The sequence below is a fragment of the Chelonia mydas genome, chromosome 2 (assembly GCF_015237465.2).
Source record: "Chelonia mydas isolate rCheMyd1 chromosome 2, rCheMyd1.pri.v2, whole genome shotgun sequence".
NCBI lineage: Eukaryota > Metazoa > Chordata > Testudines > Cheloniidae > Chelonia > Chelonia mydas.
Window position 1 is genome coordinate 4,347,319 of NC_057850.1, and position 19,369 is coordinate 4,366,687.

At 44.0% G+C, this 19,369-nt stretch overlaps 1 protein-coding gene and 1 long non-coding RNA gene across 8 annotated transcripts in view; one reads left to right on the forward strand and one right to left on the reverse strand.

Annotated features, from left to right (window-relative positions):
• Window positions 1–11,323, forward strand: part of EEF1D (eukaryotic translation elongation factor 1 delta) — a 38,312-nt gene extending 26,989 nt beyond the window's left edge. For 5 of the 7 annotated variants that reach the window (XM_037891882.2, XM_043538971.1, XM_043538970.1 and 2 more), the window contains 5 exons: window positions 6,685–6,784; window positions 7,078–7,181; window positions 8,442–8,711; window positions 9,977–10,171; window positions 11,226–11,323. In XM_037891882.2, the coding sequence (XP_037747810.1) occupies window positions 6,685–6,784; window positions 7,078–7,181; window positions 8,442–8,711; window positions 9,977–10,171; window positions 11,226–11,264 (708 nt within the window). In that variant the 3' untranslated portion in view covers window positions 11,265–11,323. Of the gene's footprint in view, window positions 1–2,241; window positions 2,314–6,684; window positions 6,785–7,077; window positions 7,182–8,441; window positions 8,712–9,976; window positions 10,172–11,225 lie in introns of all 7 variants that reach the window. The other 2 variants (XM_037891881.2, XM_027825760.2) reach the window with 1 other exon arrangement.
• A 4,225-nt stretch (window positions 11,324–15,548) lies between these two features.
• On the reverse strand, window positions 15,549–19,314 carry LOC122464376. Its single transcript, XR_006288331.1, has 3 exons — window positions 19,092–19,314; window positions 18,363–18,491; window positions 15,549–16,417 (listed from the first exon to the last, which is right to left on the reverse strand). It is a non-coding gene; the product is annotated as an uncharacterized LOC122464376 (long non-coding RNA).
• Window positions 19,315–19,369: the final 55 nt, after the last annotated feature.

Below are 19,369 nucleotides of genomic sequence, written 5' to 3' on the forward strand. Positions count from 1 at the left end.
TGAATTGAAAAATACTATCTTTGTCATTTTTACAATGCAAATATTTGTAATAAATATAGTAATATAAAGTGAGCACTGTACACTCTGTATTCTGTGTTTGTAATTGAAATCAATATATTTGAAAATGTAGAAAAACATCCAAAAATATTTAATAAATTTCAATTGGTATTCTAACAATGTGATGAAAACTGTAATTGTGATTTTTTTTTTTTAATTAATCATGCAAGTTAACTGGGATTAATTGACAGCCCTAATAGTTCGCAATGATGATATTTAAATTGCCATCTTTAGGTTTTAATTTTTAACCCCTTGAGGCAAATGGAGCAATTGACACATCTCTGAGCTGTTTCAGTTTGTATGCCTACTCAGGAAGACAACACTGTATTTGTTTGTATCTGGCTCCTGTCTTTAAGGTTCTCTTCATAAACATAAGGGATAGAAAAATCATCTTCTTCTTCTTTTTTTTTTAAACAGGAATGCATATCTGGAGCCAGAGGTGAATTTTGCCGTAAATTCCGTAGCCTCCAAATTGTGGGGTTGTGGGTCAATGAAAGCTGTTTTGCAAAGTAATAGTTTTGGATGCCACAAATAACATACATTAGCTTTCAAAAAAGAGAAAAGGGGTTAAATCCTTTATAATATCTGAAGAGTGAGTATGTTTTCAAAATGCCTCAAATTTATTTTGTTGAATTGGGGTATGTTTTAGACATTGGGCTTTGAAATTTTTAATTTTTTTTTCAAATTGTGAAAGGTCTTCCACGTTAACAAAGATATTGTACCCTCGTTTTAGCAGAACCAGCCAGGTTTATTCTTTAAAGTCTTAATGTACAGTTGTATCCTTTTTCTACATACAAACTATCTTAGATGTTAAATCCTCATCCTTGCCTAATCTTTGTTTTCTTGTGCCTATGACATGAGTGGAGGGGAAGAAAACGGGCTTACATAATGTATGGAAGAGACTACTGTCTTTATTCACTCATTTAATTAAATTAATTAGCTATATTTAGTTCTCAGACTTGTTGGTGTAAATAGAGCAGAAAGAGTTCTAACTGCTGAGGGTTTCAATGAGGTTTAGCCTTGCAAACCTCCTGGTTTACTGAGCTGGGATAGCAGTGGCCTTGTAAAGTGAGTCTGTACTAGGAAATGACCTGGTGCTAACTCTGGTTGTCCTGTGTTTGCTAGCAGTTAGTTTTCAACACCAATTTGGGAAGGTGGGGGAAGCCATTGCTGACTTTTGTCATGTGAACTATTTGCTGAGTAAAGACGCTGCTGTTTTTGCTCTCTGTAGGAGACGAATGAGTGTGGTCTACTGGATTTTGCTTCTGGCTAGGAGCTAGGAACTCCTGAGTTAATCCTGACTGCCGCTGATTGAGTCTGACTTTAAGGAAGTTAGTTAATTTATTTGGCTATGTCTATATGGCATTCAGGAGGTGTGATTGCAGTACATATAAGCATATCTGAGCTAGCTTCCTAAAAATGGCAGTGTAGCTGCAGTGCTCCAGGCTAGCTGTCAGAATACAATCCCACCTGGGTCCCAGGGTACGTACTCAGGCGGCTAGCCCATGCTGCCATGGCTTCACTGCTGTTCTTTGTGAGCAAGCGTGGGTATACCTGCATATGCTTCAGTCGTGCCTTCTGATTGCTTTGTTGACGTATCCTCTGTGTCTTGGTTTCCCATTTGTAAAATGGGGATACTTCTGTCGTACCAGAGTGCTAAGAGTTAATTAGTTGATTTTTACAATGCTTTGACCATAAAAAATGTTACATAATATAATGATATTTAGCACTTATATAGTGCGCTGTCTTTTATTATTTTGCAGATAGGGAAATTGGCCCAAATCACACTGCAAGTCAAGGTCAGGGCTGGTGATAGAATCCAGACCTCTTGATTCTTAGTCCTGTCATCAAGCGACTGTACCCTCCTGGAAAGTACTAGGATATGTAATTAGAAGCTGGCAATATTAATACCTGGCATATAAACTGAATTTTATCCCAGCAGTTCATGCCAAGGCTGACTAGGAAGCTTTAATATAGCGCTGTTTTCCCCCTGTTTAGCCGGTCAGTGGTTTTGGATATGGATTTTGTGAAGATATGGCTCACTGTTCTGATGAATCTGAATGGTTTTCCTGCATGCATATGCGATGCCTGCATTTGAATGCCCCATCCTAGCATGAGTGAAGTCCTTTCATTCCTTTTCATATTATATTTGTCCTGAATCCCCAAACCTTTCACCCTTTCCAGCGCAAGACAGTTCTGGATAGCCCCCAAGAAGCCCCACCTGTCCAATCCAAGAAAAAGTCAGGTCGCCCAACTGTAAGTCCTGTTGGGATGGGGGATAACTAACCAGTGGTTGTCTGTCTTTTGTGAATAAACTGGAGGCAGAAACAGCCCCCGTTTGGACAAAAGCTTCATGCTAAAGTGTATGAGCCCCAGGTGATTTGATGAATTCTTGCAATTCATTTGCCACCCAATGCTATGCCTGTCCATAGGAGCCTGTCCATAGGAGCCTGTCCATAGGCAGACTGTCAGAGTTCACAGTTAAAGTAGATAGGTCTTAAGGACTCAAAAGGTAGCCCTCCCACCTCTGAGCTAAAGGCCCTGGATTACAGATCTGTACCTAGATTTCAGAGCCTGTGCCTATCGCGAGTGGTTTGCCCTTTGGATGAGACTTGTGCCAGCTGGAAGCCACACTGCAGGGGTCCAGGAGTGGGGGTTTCTTCTAAGATCTGCCTATTAACCCAAAGCCTCGTGTCAGAACAGTAATCTTTAGCTGAGGGCTGAATCTGGTGTTCTCCATAGTGTGCTCCTGTGCTCCTCTTATAGCTGGAAGGGTTTGTTTGAAAGATAGATGATGTTCCTCTCTTCTTCCTGCTCCCTTCATGGCAGTCCCAGCCTTTGCTGACCCCCACCAAGCTTGGGAGCCAACCTGTAGCAGGGCAGCCACAAGACTGGTTTGTGCAACTTGAAAAAAACAATCTGCAGGAGTATCCCTGGTGTCCTGGACACAAGACCATGGAGAGCTAATGCAGAGCAGAACACATGGTTCTCATGTTACCTGAACCCCCTGGGCTACTATCTAATTCACTGCAGAGAACATAAGAATGGCCATACTGGGTCAGACCAATGGTCCATCTAGGACAATATCCGGTCTTCAGCCAGTGGCCAATGCCAGATGCTTCAAAGGGAATGAACAGAGCAGGGCATTCATCAAGTGACCCATCTCCTGTGGTCTAGTCCCAGCATCTGGTAGTCAGAGGCTTAGGGATCCCCAGAGCATGGGATTGCATCCCTGACCTTCTTGGCTAATAGCAGCCATTGATGGACCTATTCTCCATGAACTTTAGTTCTTTTTTGAAACCAGTTATAGTTTTGGCCTTCACAGCATCCCTTGGCAATGAGTTCCACAGGCTGATTGTTTGTTGTATGAAGAAGTATTTCCTTTTGTTTGTTTTAAACCTACTGCCTATTAATTTCACTGGGTGATCGCTGGTTCTTGTGCTACATGAAGGAGTAAATAACACTTCCTTATTTACTTTCTCCACACCATTCATGATTTTATAGATCTATGCCATATCCCTTCTTTCTTGTCTCTTTTCCACGCTGAACAGTCTGTCAGAAGCTGTTCCATACCCTTAATTTTTTTCTTGCCCTTCTCTGTGCTGCTTCTATTTCTAATACATCTTTTTTGAGATGTGGCGACCAGAACTGCACACGGTATTCAAGGTGTGGGTGTACAATGATTTATATAGTGACATGATGATACTTACTGTCTTCCTAGCTATCCCTTTCCTACTGGAACCTACATACTGTTAGCTTTTTTGACTGCCCCTGCACACTGAGCGGATGTTTTCAGAGAACTATCCACAATGACTCCAAGATCTTTCTTGAGTGGTAACAGCTAATTTATACATCATCGTTTTGTATGTATAGTTGGGATTTTGTTTTCCAATATGCATTACTTTGCATTTATTAACATTGAATCTCATCTGCCATTTTATTGCCCAGTCACCCAGTTTTGTGAGATCCCTTTGTAAGTCTTTGCAGTCTACTTTGGACTTAACTATCTTGAGTAGTTTTGTGTCATTGGCAAACTGTTTACCCCTTTTCCCAGATCATTCTGAATATTGACCAGTGCTGCTCTCAGTACAGATCCTTGGTGGACACCACTATTTACTTCTCTCCATTCTGAAAACTGACCATTTATTCCTATTCTTTGTTTCCAATCTTTTAACCAGTTAGTGATTCATGAGAGGATTGTCTCTTTATGCTATGATTGCTTAGTTTGCTTAAGAGCCTTTGGTGAGGGACCTTCTCAAAGGCTTTGTGAAAGTCCAAGTACACTATATCCACTGGATCATCCTTGTCCACATATTTTTTTTGACCCCCTCAAAGAATTCTAGTAGATGGAGGCAGGATTTCCCTTTACAAAAGCTGTGTTTGTTTTCCCAACAAATCCTGTGATGGGTTGGGCCACAGAGACCCCCTTGGGACTGCCACCTGATGTGCTGAGACTACCTCTGAGCCCGTTTTCCCTGGCAGCTTGGGACTTCAGTGCCTTGTCTTGGTGAGCCAGACATGCCAGCCTGCTACAAACGCAGACCCAGGTCTGAACCACATCCCTCACAAGTTGCAAACTTAACAGAAAACAGCTTAAGAAGTGCTCCTGTCTCTAGCACCCAGTTCCCAATGGGATCCAAACCCCAAATAAATCCGTTTTACTCTGTATAAAGCTTATACAGGGTAAACTCATAAATTGTTTGCCCTCTAACACTGATAGCGAGAGATGCACAGCTGTTTGCTCCCCCAGGAATTAATTACTTTGGGTCAATTAATAAACAAAAAAGTGATTTTATTAAGTATAAAAAGTAGGATTTAAGTGGTTCCAAGTAATAACAGACAGAACAAAGTTAATTACCAAGCAAAATAAAACAAACCTGCAAGTCTAAGACTAATACAGTAGGAAACTAAATGCAGGTAAATCTCACCCTCAGAGATGTTCCAATAAGCTTCTTTCACAGACTAGACTCCTTCCTAGTCTGGGTCCAGCAATCACTCACACCCCCGTAGTTACTGTCCTTTGTTCCAGTTTCTTTCAGGCATCTCTTTGGGGTGGAGAGGCTGTCTTTTTGAGCTAGCTGAAGACAAAATGGAGGGGTTTCCAGGGCCTTTTATATTCTTTCTCTTGTGGACAGAAACTTCTTTGTTCTCCTGTGCAAAATCGCAGCAACAAGATGGAGTCTGTAGCCACCTGGGCAAGTCACATGTCTATGAATGATTCAGCTTTTTGCAGGCCGACACCATTGTTTACATGTTAGTTTGAACGTTCCCAGGAAAGCTCAGGTATAGATTGGCATCTCCCAAAGTCCATTGTCAGTTAAGTGTTTCTTGATTGGGCACTTACTGAGAATAGTCCTTTCTCAAGAAGCTGGCCAAATGCTTCACGGAGGCTACTTAGAATCAAACAAATAAAATACCAATATTCATAACTTCAAATACAAAAATGATACACACATACAGACAGCATAATCACAACCAGCAAACCACAACCTTTCCATAGACGCCCCACTTGGCCTTCTCTGTACAAAACCTGGTGCAACCATAGAACCCTGCTTGCAACAATGATCTATACGGTCACAGTTTGTCAATAACGTCACATCCTGTTCATGTATGTGTCTGATAATTCTGTTCTTCACTATAGTTTCAACCAGTTTGCCTGGTACTGAAGTTAGGCTTAATGGCCTGCAACTGTCACGATTACCTCTGGAGCCTTTTTTTAAAAACCAGCATCACATTAGTTATCCTCCAGTCATCTGGTACAGAAGCAGATTTAGATGATAGGTTACGTACCACAGTTAATAGTTCTGAGGGAATTCAGATATGAAACTGCAGAGCCCTTGGGTGAATCCCATCTGATCCAGCTGACCAATTACTGTTTTATTTATCAGTTTGTGCCAAAACTTCCTCTATTGACACCTGAATCTGGGAAAGTTTTCAGATTTATCGTCTAAAAACAATGGCTCAGGTATGGGAATCTCCCTCACATCCTCTGCAATGAAGACGATGCAGTAATTCATTTAGCTTCTCCACAATGGCCTTGTCTTCCTTCAGTTCTCCTTTAGCCCCTTGATTGTTGGGTGGCCCCACTGATTGTTTGGCAGGCTTCCTGCTTCTGAAAAAAATTGTTTGCTGTTAGTTTGAGACTTTTGCTAGTTCTGTGTTCTAGTCCTGCCTTCACCACTGATTTACTGAATGACCTCAGCCAAGTCATCTCAGCCATCTCTACCTCAGTTTCCTTATCTGTAATTTGAAGCTCTTTACTTCCTTAGCAGGGGTAATGTTTGTAAATTTTTTGAAGTGCACTAGAGAAGCTTTGCAAGATGCTAGAGATGCAAATATTAAGGTAGCCCACAGTTCGGGACAGTAGACATGTGGTGGTCTTCTGAACCTGCCAGCTCTACCAGAAATTCTTTCAGTGGCAAATGAATTATATTCTAATTTTTGTGTTTAACGTTTGCTTTAAAAGGCTTGCGATCAAAAGTATTCTTTCGTAGATAGCCTGTAAAATCTCTTCTCCTTTTTCCCAGTGTTGTCTCTGCCTTCCTGCTTTAGAGAGGCAGCGTGTCTGTCTTAGTCTTAGAACTGAGTGAACAGACTAGTTTTTCATCTTTGTTTCCCTTGTTGCAGAGTGCAAGCACGACCTCTTCTGCTGGGCCTGCTGGTGACCAAAATGAGCTCCTCACCAGAATAGCTAACCTGGAGGTGGAGAACCAAAATCTCCGCAGTGGTAAGTGAGAGATCTCCAGCAATAAAACACATTGGACTTAGGCAGCTAATAGTAGGCACATCTTGCTGACTACTCAGTGTAATGTTATGAAGCCTTATGAATTGTGTGTATTTTGTTGGTGGTTTTGTTAACATTGGAGCAAGGATGTGTCTCGAGTTGGGATAGATGCAGTTTGCTTGGTAGCCTGCCTTGAGTGAAATCAGACTCATCCTGACCCAACCAAAGAATAATTGCTGCATCTTCTGCCATGTGTTGAACCAGTAAGATGAGAGAGTTCTTTCTCCCTCTTCTAGTTGTTGTAGATCTTCAGCTGGCCATCTCCAAGCTGGAAACTCGCCTGAACACACTAGAAAAATCCTCCACCTCTCACCATCCCTCAGCAACGCCACCAACCCAGGTAATTGACTCCTCAAGGTGCCAGGTCAGTTTAGAATACTTCATGCCACCTACTAAGGAGAAAAGCGATCTCACTTCATCTGTAGCTCACGAAAGCTTATGCTCAAATAAATTTGTTAGTCTCTAAGGTGCCACAAGTACTCCTTTTCTTTCTCCACAAGTGCTAGCCAAGGCCTCTTTAGCAGAGCCTTCTAGAGCTGCTCTTTCTTCCTCATATCAGCCCAAGTGCAGATGCAGAGCACGGATTCTCCTGCTTTAGGTCCAGTGAAGAGGATATGTGATGGGCCAGATCCTCAGCCCAGTCTTGTCAACTGTTGGAAATAAGCCATCCTGATTATCACTACAGAAGGTTTTTTTTGCTCCTGCTGATAATAGCTCTTCTTAACTGATCACTCTCGTTATAGCTGGTATGGCAACACCCATTTTTTCATGTTCTCTGTGTGTGTATGTATATATCTATCTATCTATCTTCCTACTGTATTTTCCACTGCATGCATCCGATGAAGTGGGTTTTAGCCCATGAAAGCTTATGCTCAAATACATTTGTTAGTCTCTAAGGTGCCACAAGTACTCCTTGTTCTTTTTTGCCCCTGTGTATTCTATTCTATAAAGACTCTTATCAGTATCTAAGGGTATGTCTACACAGCCAAGGAAAACCCGTGGCTGGATTGTGCCAGATGACTCTGGTTTGTGCTTCACAGCAATGAAACAGCCCCACAAACCAGAGTCATCTGGCACAATCCAGCCACGGGTTTTTCTTGGCTGTGTAGACGTATCCTTAGCCTGAGCCCCATGAGCCCGAGTCGGCTGGCACAGACCAGCCAGGGGCTTTTCTTGGCTGTGTGGACATACCCTTAAAGCCCCTTCCAATAGGGCACTGAGGAGAGTGAGATTAACCTACGTAACGTGCTTCATTCTCTCTCCCTCCCTTGCTTACAGGAAGAATTGTTTGTGCGCTGGAGCGATTTGTTTTGGGGGTTATTTTTAAGTGTACATGTTGCTATGCTGCTTAGAGAAGGCAACATGTAGATGTATGCCTGGCATTTAGGCTCTTTTAGATATGCTGGGCCCTGGGCTATTGAGTGCCTTGAAGAGAAGGACCAAGCTCCTGGCTGCATGACTTTGAGCTCTTGCCTTTGGATAGTGGCGTAATCCTGTTTTGGCAAGTCAGGTCACAACTGCGACGGGGGGTGGAGTTTGCTGCCTTGTTTTACACTTGGATTTATTTTCTCTCTTTTTTTTGCCCATTGCTTCCGTGAAGCATGTCACCCCAATGAAGAAGGTGGAATCACCTGCTGCTCCCCCAAAGAAAGTAGAACTCCCTTGTGCTCCACCTGCAAAGAAAGTAGAACCATCTGAGGCTGACGACGAAGATGAGGATGACGACATTGACTTATTTGGCAGTGGTGATGAAGAGGAAGACCAGGAGGCTGCCAAAGTTCGGGAAGAGCGACTACGCCAGTATGCGGAGAAGAAGTCTAAAAAGCCTGGCCTCATTGCCAAGTCTTCCATCCTTCTGGATGTCAAGCCTGTAAGCAGTTTAAGCTATTCCTTACCCAACTGTTGTTTTGGCTCTAAAGTGGGGTGCCTGTACTGAGATTATGGTTGTAAAATTGCAAGAGTGTGTGGGTTACATCTAATTGGCAGACTGCAGCTGCCCCATGTAGATCTGGTCCACAAATTACAGAACCTATCAGCATGCAGTTGTTTGGATTGGCATTGAGCATTGCATGATGGGAGCAGTGAGCTGTTCTGCTCCATATTAAAGATGGCAGTTGCAGACGTTCTATGGGCTGCAGCTTGACCACCCCTGGTTTGGAAGATCTTTCTTCTCTTGGGGCTTGTTTACGCGGACAGTTAGAGTGTGGGAAGCTGGGGTGTAAATCTGTAGCTCTCTAGCCTGCTGTGAGCTATCTGGGCGGGTGGGCCCTGCTACCACACACTAAAAGTTCCATAGTGCGCTTGCACATACGGCTGTTTCAGACTTAGTGTGGGGCAGGCTAGAGTATTTGTACGTTCACATCCGGGCTTGCCACTCACAACATCTCTGTGTGGACAAGCCCTTGAAAAAATATGTACCTTTTAGAGCATGAATATAGGGAATAAAAGCCTGAAATACAAGCACCGATTAATAATCAGTAAAGCGCAAACTCTCTCAAGAGCACAAGGAAACAAAAGTGTACAGGATTACCCAACACTTGGGGCTAACTAGATAAGTGCTAAGTAGTAGTTTTACCAATTATCCAGGGCTTAGAGTTAGTTCCTGAAGCTGAAACCCTGAGATGGAAGAAGTAACATGTCACTCCAAGAACACTTCCCCCTAGGTATGCAGAATCCAGACCATCTGCAGTAACTTGGTCTCGCTTCATGCAGAGTCAAACTTGAGAGATGATTCCTCTGGGAAAGGCTTCTTTCGTCAAAGAAAGGACTCCTTAACAGAGACAGATGGCAAAACTGGACGGAAAGAGCTGAATACTGGAGCATCACTGACTAGCATGCTACCTAGCAAATTGGCATGGTACAAGTAGAATTAATGATTTTGTCAGTCTTGTTCTCTGCTAGTATGGAAGAGTTCTGTCTCGCATCTCCTTGCTGCTTTCCTGATCGCAGCCCTATATGACAGTGTGTTAAACCCCTTGTTGCTGACTTTTATGTCTGGAATTGGAATACGTACCACGTTGATCCAGTTCAGCTTGCATGGTTGAGGATTGCAGAGTCCACAGTCCTGATGGACAGTTCCACAGCCTAATATTAATGTAGGTAAACCTACTGAGTTCCCTTTTTGTGCTTTGTTAGTGGGACGATGAAACTGACATGGCAAAGATGGAGGAGTGCGTCCGGTCCATTCAGATGGACGGCCTGGTGTGGGGAGCCTCCAAGTTGGTTCCAGTGGGCTATGGTATTAAGAAGCTCCAGATCCAGTGCGTAGTGGAGGATGACAAGGTTGGAACAGACATACTGGAGGAGGAGATCACCAAGTTTGAAGACTACGTAAGTCCTCCACTTGTGCCCTGCAGTACTTTCAAATATTTGGGCCCTTAAACCCACACCCCAGATTTTGATCCACTTCATGTGTTGGCAGCCTACTGTATATTCAGATTCTGCATCATCTAAACTTTCAAGGGTGGGAGAGGCCTTGACATGGAGTTTTTAGTCCCCATGTTTGTGAAGATAACCTTGAAAACATGAAGAGTATAAGGATGCTGTTCCAGAGCCTGCAGACAGCCTGAAGCCATAGCTTTGAGGTGTGACCCTCCCTTGCCCTTGTACTCATTGGGGTGTCTAGCTCCTGGTGCTTAGTGTGTTGATGGTTCAGGGACAGCAATTCACCATTTTGTTGATTGTTTTAGCAGATGGGATGGGACATGAATGTGGGGTGGAGTGAAGTCTACGGCAGAGGTGGAATTGGAGCTGCTTGGGTGGGGAAGAGAGAAGACCTACAAGGATGGGGACAGGGAGAAACAAAGGGCAGAAATAGTGGCAATCCTGAAGGCTAGTTTTTTCCCACTGAGTGGTGCTGAAGGTGATAAGGCGCACTGACAAATATTAACATAGTTAATTTACTATGTAAAGGCTGTCTCCTACCTTTGATCTGTGCAAACTACCCTTTCACATCCGTGGGAGGTTGCTGTGGATTCAGGGAAGTATGTAGTCTTAAAACTCTATCCTAGCCCATGGACCATAATTAAAAATGGAACTTATCCCCTTTCTACAGGGTGAGTTTGAAACCAGTTTTAATTTGTAAGCTCTTTGGGGTGGGAACTTTTTCTTGCCATTCGTACAGTCCCTAGCACAATGGGGTTCTGATCCTGATTGCCATTAATATTTATATAAGCCCCTAATCTTAAAATATGACCACTCACAGGACTAATTTTTGACTGATAAAAAATGGTCTTTTAATAAAGGATTGTGCTTTATAAACTTGGGGCTGGTTAGGGCAAACTTCTTCTGTAAAGAGACCGTCCCAGGAAGTGTGTTTTCTGCGCGTCTTAAATCCCTGGAACGTGTTGTCTGATCTTTAAGAGCATTTTTTGCCCTATTTCAGGTGCAGAGTGTCGACATAGCGGCTTTCAACAAGATCTAAGAGTGAACGTTTATCCTTTCTGGAACGGTAACTAATAAAAGGTCAAGATTTTGAGTGCAGATGGTGTGCGGTGTCTTTCCTTACAATGTGTGCCAGTTGCACAGGGGATCAGAAGGTGGTAGCCAACATCCCAGGAGTCTCTTGTGCATATTGCTTACAAAACTGCAAAATAGGGGAAAGCCAACTATCATCCCCAATGTCATTGACAGGCTGGTATCCCAAGGGGTCCTATAAAATAGCCCAGTGTGAACAGCCACAAATACATCATACATGGCTGTATTTCATGCTTCCACTTCACCCAAGCAGGGGTTAGGACCCCATTGTTTCCCTTACACTTAAACCCGGTGTACAAACATTAGGTTACTATGTAAGGCTTGTAATTTGTATCTTCCTGAAGAATCTAGATTTATAACTGTTAAATATTGTGCTGAGCCTTGGCCATGAAACGGTGAAGGGTTTTTAGGGTTTCATTTATTTAGAGCTGCTAAAAACAGCTCTAAGTTCAGAAGTGATGCTGGCTTGTTAAGTAACTTTAAAAAGTGGCTGCCTTTATTCACATTAGCTGCTTTAATCATGTTTTTTTAAATCAAATCATCTTTAACATGAAACTGTCCCTTGAATGTCCCTGCCACCTGCAGGGGTCAGGAAGGCACACCTCCCCTTATTTCCTTCCTCTGAAGCATCAGGGATGGCCACAGCTGGAGATGGGACATTGGGCAGGGAAGGCCAGGGCTCTGAAGTGGCACTGAGCACTCTCTCGCCTGGGTGCATGGCTGACTGGTTCTTGCTCACTTGCTCAGGGTCTAACTGATTGCCACATATGGGGTTGGGAAAGAATTACCCCTGGTCGGACTGGCAGCAACTTAGGGGTTTTTCACCTTCTTCTGCAGCATGTGGGTGTGGGTCACTTGCCAGGATTATCTGGGTATATCTCATTTAATCATTGCCCTGCCATTGCGAGGACCTTGGGCACTGGTGTACCTCGGTTCCTCTTATTCTTTGCCTGTGGCACATAAGTCTAGTCTCCTGTGGGTTTTGGTCTAGTTTCGGTTGTTGTGGTTAGTGTGTAGGTGCTGAGTGGTGTTGGTGGCCTGTGAGGTACCAGAGATCTGACTAGATGACCTAGACCAACGATCCTTTCTGGCCTTACACTCCGAGTATGACTCTAATTGGGGCTGTGTGTGATGTGAGGAGCAGAGACTCGGGTATCTGGGGGCTGACTGTCTTAGTGTCTGCATGGAAACTTTTTAAAGACACCCTAATAGAGGCTCAACTTAAATGTGTACCCCAAATTAAAGAACATAATAAGAGAACCAAAAAAGTGGCTAAACAACAAAGTAAAAGAAACAGTGAGAGGCAAAAAGGCATTCTTTAAAAAGTGGAAGTTAAATCCTAGTGAGGAAAATAGAAAGGAGCATAAACTAGCAAATTAAGTGTAAAAATATAATTAGGAAGGCCAAAAAAGAATTTGAAGAACGGTTAGCCAAAGACTCAAAGTAATAGCAAAAAAAAATTTAAGTACATCAGAAGCAGGAAGCCTGCTAAACAACCAGTGGGGTCACTGGACGATCGAGATGCTAAAGGAGCACTCAAGGACAATAAAGCCACTGCAGAGAAACTAAATGAATTCTTTGCATCTCTGCTTTCTGTACATCTTAATTCTCTTCACGGCTGAGGATGTGAGGGAGATTCCCAAACCCGAGACATTCTTTTTAGGTGACAAATCTGAGGAACTGTCCCAGATTGAGGTGTCATTAGAGGTGGTTTTGGAACAAATTGATAAACTAAACAGTAATACGTCACCAGGATCAGATGGTATTCACCCAAGAATTCTGAAGGAACTCAAATGTGAATTTGCAGAACTACTAACTGTAGTCTGTAACCTATCATTTAAATCAGCTTCTGTATCAAATGACTGGAGGAGAGCTAATGTGATGACAATTTTATAAAAAGGGCTCCAGAGGTGATCCCGGCAATTACAGGCTGGTAAGTCTGACTTCAGTACCGGGCAAACAGATTGAAACTATAGTAAAGAACAAAATTGTCAGTCACAGATGAACGTAATTTGTTGGGGAAGAGTCAACATGGTTTTTGTAAAGGGAAATCATGCCTCACCAATCTACTAGAATTCTTTGCGGGGGTCAACAAGCATGTGGACAAGGAGGATCCAGTGGATATAGTGTACCTAGATTTTCAGAAAGCCTTTGACAAGGTCCCTCACCAAAAGCTCTTAAGCAAAGTAAGCTGTCATGGACTGGCAACTGGTTAAAAGATAGGAAACAAAGGGTAGGAATAAATGGTCAGTTTTCAGAATGGAGAGAGGTAAATAGTGGTGTCTTCCAGGGGTCTGTACTGGGACCAGTCCTATTCAATACATTCATAAATGATCTGCAAAAAGGGATAAACAGTGAGGTGGCAAAATTTGCAGATGATACTAAACAACTCAAGATAGTTAAATCCCAAGATGACTGAGGAGGACTACAGAAGGATCTCTCAAAACTGGGTGACCGGACAACAAAATGGCAGATAAAATTCAATGCTGATAAATGCAAAGTAATGCATGTTGGAAAACACAATCCCAACTATACATATAAAATGATGGGGTCTAAATTAGCTGTTACCATTCAAGAAAGAGATCTTGGAGTCACTGTGGATAGTTCTCTGAAAACATCCAATCAATGTGCAGCAGCAGTGAAAAAAGCAAACAATGTTGTGCATCATTAAGAAAGGGATAGATAAGACAGAAAATTATCATATTGCCTCTATATAAATCCATGGTATGCTCAAATCTTGAATACTGCATGCAGATGTGGTCACCCCATATCACAAAAGATATACTGGACTTGGAAAAGGTTCAGAAAAAGGCAAAAAAAAAAATATCGGGTATGGAACGGCTTCCGTATGACTAAGGATATCATTGAGGTCTATAAAATCACGACTAGTGCAGAGAAAGTAAAAGAGGAAGTCTTATTTATTCATAACACAAGAACTGGGGGCCACCAAATGAAAGTATTTCTTCGTACAATGCACAATCAACCTGTGGAATGCTTTGCCAGAGGATGTTGTCAAGGCCAAGACTATAACAGGTTTCAAAAAAGAACTAGATAAAATTCATGGAGGATAGGTCCATCAATGGCTATTAGCCAGGATGGGCAGGGATGGTGTCCCTAGCCTGTTTTCCAGAAGCTGGGAATGGGTGACACGGGATGGATCACTTGATGATGACCTGTTCTGTTCATTCCCTCTGGGACACCTGGCATTGGCCGCTGTCAGAAGACAGGATATGAGGCTAGATGGACCTTTGATCTGACCTAGAATGGCCATTCTTATTGAGAAGTAATTTTATCAATTGAAATAGTTAGCCTAACCTATAAGCAGTGCTGGTATATTAAAAAAAAACTTCTTAAAGCCTTCTCTTGGGACATCCTCATAATTCCTATGCAGTTAATTTACACCTGTACCGACACAGCAGAACCAAAAGGATTTTGTAGAAATGTAGGTCTGGAAGGGACCTCGATAGATCATCTAGTCCAGTCCCCTGCACTGAGCCAGGACTAAGTATTATCTAGACCATCCCTGACAGGTGTTTAACTGATTCTTTAAAAACTTCCACTGATGGAGATTCCACAACCTCCCTAGGTAACTTGTTCCAGTGCTTAACTTCCCTTACAGTGAGGAAGGTTTTTTCCTAATGTCTAATCTAAGTCTCCCTTGCAGCAGCTTAAGCCTATTACTTCTTGTCCTGTCCTCCATAATTAAGGAGAACAATTTGTCACCGCTCTCTTTATAACAGCCGTTTATGTAAAGACTTATGTCCCCTCTCCATTTTCTCTCTTCCAGACTAGACAAACCCAATATTTTCAGTCTCTCCTCATAGAGTTTTCTAGACCTTTAATCATTTTTGTTGCTCGTCTCTGGACTTTTTCCATTTGTTCACATCTTTCCCAAAGTGTGGTGCTCAGAACTAGATGCAATACTCAAGCTGAGGCCTTACCAGGGCTGAGTAGAGCGGAAGAATTACTTCTCATGTCTTGCTTATAACACTCCTGCTAATACATCCCAGAATGATGTTTGCTTTTTTTTGCAACAGTGTTACATGGATTCATATATAGTTGATGATCCACTGTAACCCTCCGATCTTTTTCTGCCGTACTCCTTCTTACGCAGTCATTTCCCATTTTATATCTGTGCAACTGATTGTTCCTTCCTAAGCATAGTACTTTGCATTTCTCCATACTGAATTTCATCCTACTTACTTCAGACCATTTCTCCAGTTTAAGACCATTTTGAATTCTAATCCTGTTCTCCAACGCGCTTGCAACCCCTCCCAGCTTGGTATCGTCCGCAAACTTCATAAATGTAGTTTCTCTGTTACCTAAATGAGCACGTCCTGTTGAGCTTGCCATGGAGGTGTGTCGGGCTCTTGGGACATTTTATAGCTGCTGTATTTAATGAAGGGCCCCATCCTGACAGGTGCCAAACACCTGCATCTATTGATTTCAGTGTGGGTGGGAATGGGGGTGTTCAACACCTCTTGGCTTCATGTTTGTTTTTGCTGGAGAGCTTGTGTATTTGAAAGCAAAGTTCGCTGCGGAGGGCAGCTTCGGGAAGGGTGTCTGGATGCTCTTGTCTCTTTTACTTCGGGATGCAATTCTGCACTGAAATCCAGTTGTGGAAACCGATCTGACCAATGATGGATACATCTGTGTTACTCAGCAGGTATCATCATGATCCACTGAATGAATGACAGTCTTACTCAATGCTCCTATCGAGCTCTGGCACAGGAGTTGCAGGGAAAACTCAGAGAAGAGACATAGGTGCAGGGAGAGCTCTGGGAAGCAGCAGAGGTGGGGGCTAATATATAGGATGGGGTCAGAATGCAGTGAAGATAAGAGGCAGGTATACTTCAGTCGATGGGTCTCAGTTCCTGCAGGGCCTCGTGGTGACTGTAAACTCTCCCTTGCAGGGACTCCTCTGGTGCTTTTATATCCAAGTGATACTTCTCAAACGTAAAGGCAGATACACTCCATCTTCTGAAACAAAGCTCTGTGCGCTTATAACATTTGCGGATGACGCCAAGCTGAGAAGTGCTGCAAGCACTTTGGAGGGTAAGATGAGAATTCAAAATTAGCTTGACAAATTGGAGAAGTGATCTGAAATCAACCAGATGAAATTCAATGAAGACAAGTGCAAAGTACTTCACTTAGGAAGGAAAATCAAATGTGCAACTACACAATGGGGAATAACTGGCTCGGCGGTAGCACTGCTGAAAAGGAGCTGGGGGTTGTAATGGATCACAACCTGACTACACATCAACATGTGATCCAGTGGCGGAAAAGGCTAATATGCTGGGGCATAGTAAGAGGAGGGTTGTATGTAAGACAGGGGCGGTAACTGTCCCGCTCTGCTCAGTACCGATGAGGCCTCAGCTGGAGTACAGTGTCTAATTCTGAGCAGCACACTTTAAGAAAGAGGTGGACAAATTGGAGAGTCCGGAGGAGAGCGACAAAAATGATCAAAGGTTTAGAAAACCTGAACGGTGAAGAAAGGGTAAAAAACTGGGCACGTTTAGTCTGGAGAAAAAATGACTGGGGTGGGGGCCTGATAATAGTCTTCAAATGCATTCAGGGCTGTTCTACAGAGGGTGGGGATCAATTGCTCTCTATGGCCACTGAAGGTCGGACCACAAGTAATGAGCTTAATCTGCAGCAAGGAAGATTTAGGTTAGATATTAGGGAAAAAATTCTAACAATGAGGGTAATTAATCTCCCATGACTTCCAGTGAAGGATGTGGGGGATCCCTGTTGGATGTTTTAAGAACCGGTTGGACAAACACCCGTCAGGATTAATCTAGGTGTATTTGGTCCTGCCTCAGCACTGCGGGGCGGGACTTGGCTTCTCAACATCCCTCCCAGCTCTGCATTTCTAAGTTTCTATGAAGCTGAAACTAGACAAACTCGGACTGGAAATAAGGCGTAAATGTTTAACAGGTCAGCTGAGGAAAAACCTTACTCAGGGTCAGGGTGGACTCTCCACTGAAAATTTTTAAATCACAATTGCATGTTTTTGTAAAAGATACTTCTGTTCAAACAGGCGTTAGTTCAGGGAAGTCTTAACGGCCTGGTATGCAGGAGGCTGGGCTACTAGATGATCTCAGGTTTCAGTGTAGCAGCCGTGTTAGTCTGTATTCGCAAAAAGAAAAGGAGGACTTGTGGCACCTTAGAGACTAACCAATTTATCTGAGCATAAGCTTTCGTGAGCTACAGCTCACTTCATCCATCAATTAATGGACCTATCCTCTGTGAACTCATCTAATTCCTTTCTTGAAGTATAAACGGGTTCAGAATAGAACTGGGTAAGTTCAGGGAAGATAGGTCCATCAAAACCTATTAGCCAAGATGGTCCGGGATGCAACCTCATGCACTGGGTGTCAATACACCAACTGGCAGAAGCTGGGACTGGATGACAGAATGGATAACTAGAAATTACCCTGTTCTGTTCATTCCCTCTGAAGTATCTGGCACCAGCTGCAGTCAGAAGACCGGATACTGGGCTAATTGGACCATTGGTCTAACCCATTATGGCCATTCTTATGTTCAATGGTCTCTTCTAGCCCTATGTGTGAAGATCTGTTGAACAGTGAGGCATGTACGCCTAACAGAGGATTGCTTTTTGAATGGTATGATCCTGTAAAGCTTGTTTTTTACCCTGGTTGGGAATTTACAAAGGAAAACATTTGTCTGAAAAGACTGAAACCTCAGAAATAGCAGTTTTAAGAATCCGCAGATACTAGCTAAATAAAATTAATAAACTTGATCCATTCTGATTAAACAAGAAAATCTAGTATGTATGACTAGGAAACAAAGAAGGTATAGATTTCTTGTGCTGTATTTAGTAGAACTTTCGCTAGTTTTGCCCTTTGTTCTTGCTAGTATCTCAGAAGAATTATATACCTGTACAAAGGTGAGCAGTAAGTTCACAGCTGCTATAAGCAGGAGCCACTCTACTAACTTCAATAGTTATATATAGCAGTGAATTCAGTCTCTCATATCTCTTGTACTCCCTATATTGCATAAGGCAGTTCACTTGTTTCCTCACCTGTACAATGCAGATAATATTTACCAGGCCCTGGGGAACAGAGGACTTGAATTTCAAAGCTTAGGAACAAAGTACAGGTGGCAGCTGTTAGTCAGGTTGCTTAATGCACGCCTGGAAGGCACCCTGATCCTACAGTGAAGAATGTGGTGTAAGAACTTCTCAGTTATAACAGGAGCATAAGTCCTGTGCACTGTGCCTGGCAAGATGCGGTTTGAGCCTAATGTGAGGGAAGCACCTGGGCCCAGATTCCTAAAAGTATTTAGGCTTAGGGTTGCCAACTGTGTAATATTTAAAAACCAGACCCTCCAGCAAGAGTGCTGGAACCTCCCCTTCCCTGCCCCTTCCCCCCAGGCCTCACCCCTCCCCTGCCTCTTCCCCAGAGGCCCTGCTCCTGCCCCTTCTCCCGGAGGCCCGGCCGGGCCCCACCTTCACTCCTCTTCCCCCCCCCTCCCCGTCCCCCGCCTCTCTCTGCACAGACCGGGAGGGACTTGCCTGCGGAGCTGGGAGCTGCAGCCACCTGATGCAGGCAGGAGGCAGCCCTGGCTGAGCAGGGGCTGCTGCGGGTGATGGCCCAGTGCCTCCCCGCCTCTCCCACCCACCGTAACCGGACTCCCGGCGTCCGGTCGGTAGATCTGACCGGACACTGTCGGGCTTTCCAGTAGAAAACCGGGCACCTGGTCACCCTATTTAGGCTCCACCGATTTCCAGGGAAGTCTGCAGCCCAAATACCTTTAGGGCCCCGATCCCCGAGCCAAGCCTTAGCAGGGTGGGCACCGAATCCCTGCGTAGCCCTGCCGCCGGCCTGGGGGAGCAGGTCGCTGCGGCCAAGCCCAGCTGGGAAGGGTGACACAGCATCGTGGCCCAGGCCCCTGGGAGGGGCCGCCCCGCGGCGGGCAAAGGGCGAGCTGCCCCGGGCCCCGGTGGCCCGCAAGCGCCCCACGGGCCCCGCCCGCTCCCGGGGCCCCGCTCGGACTACAACTCCCAGGCGCCCGTGCGGGCGGCGGGGG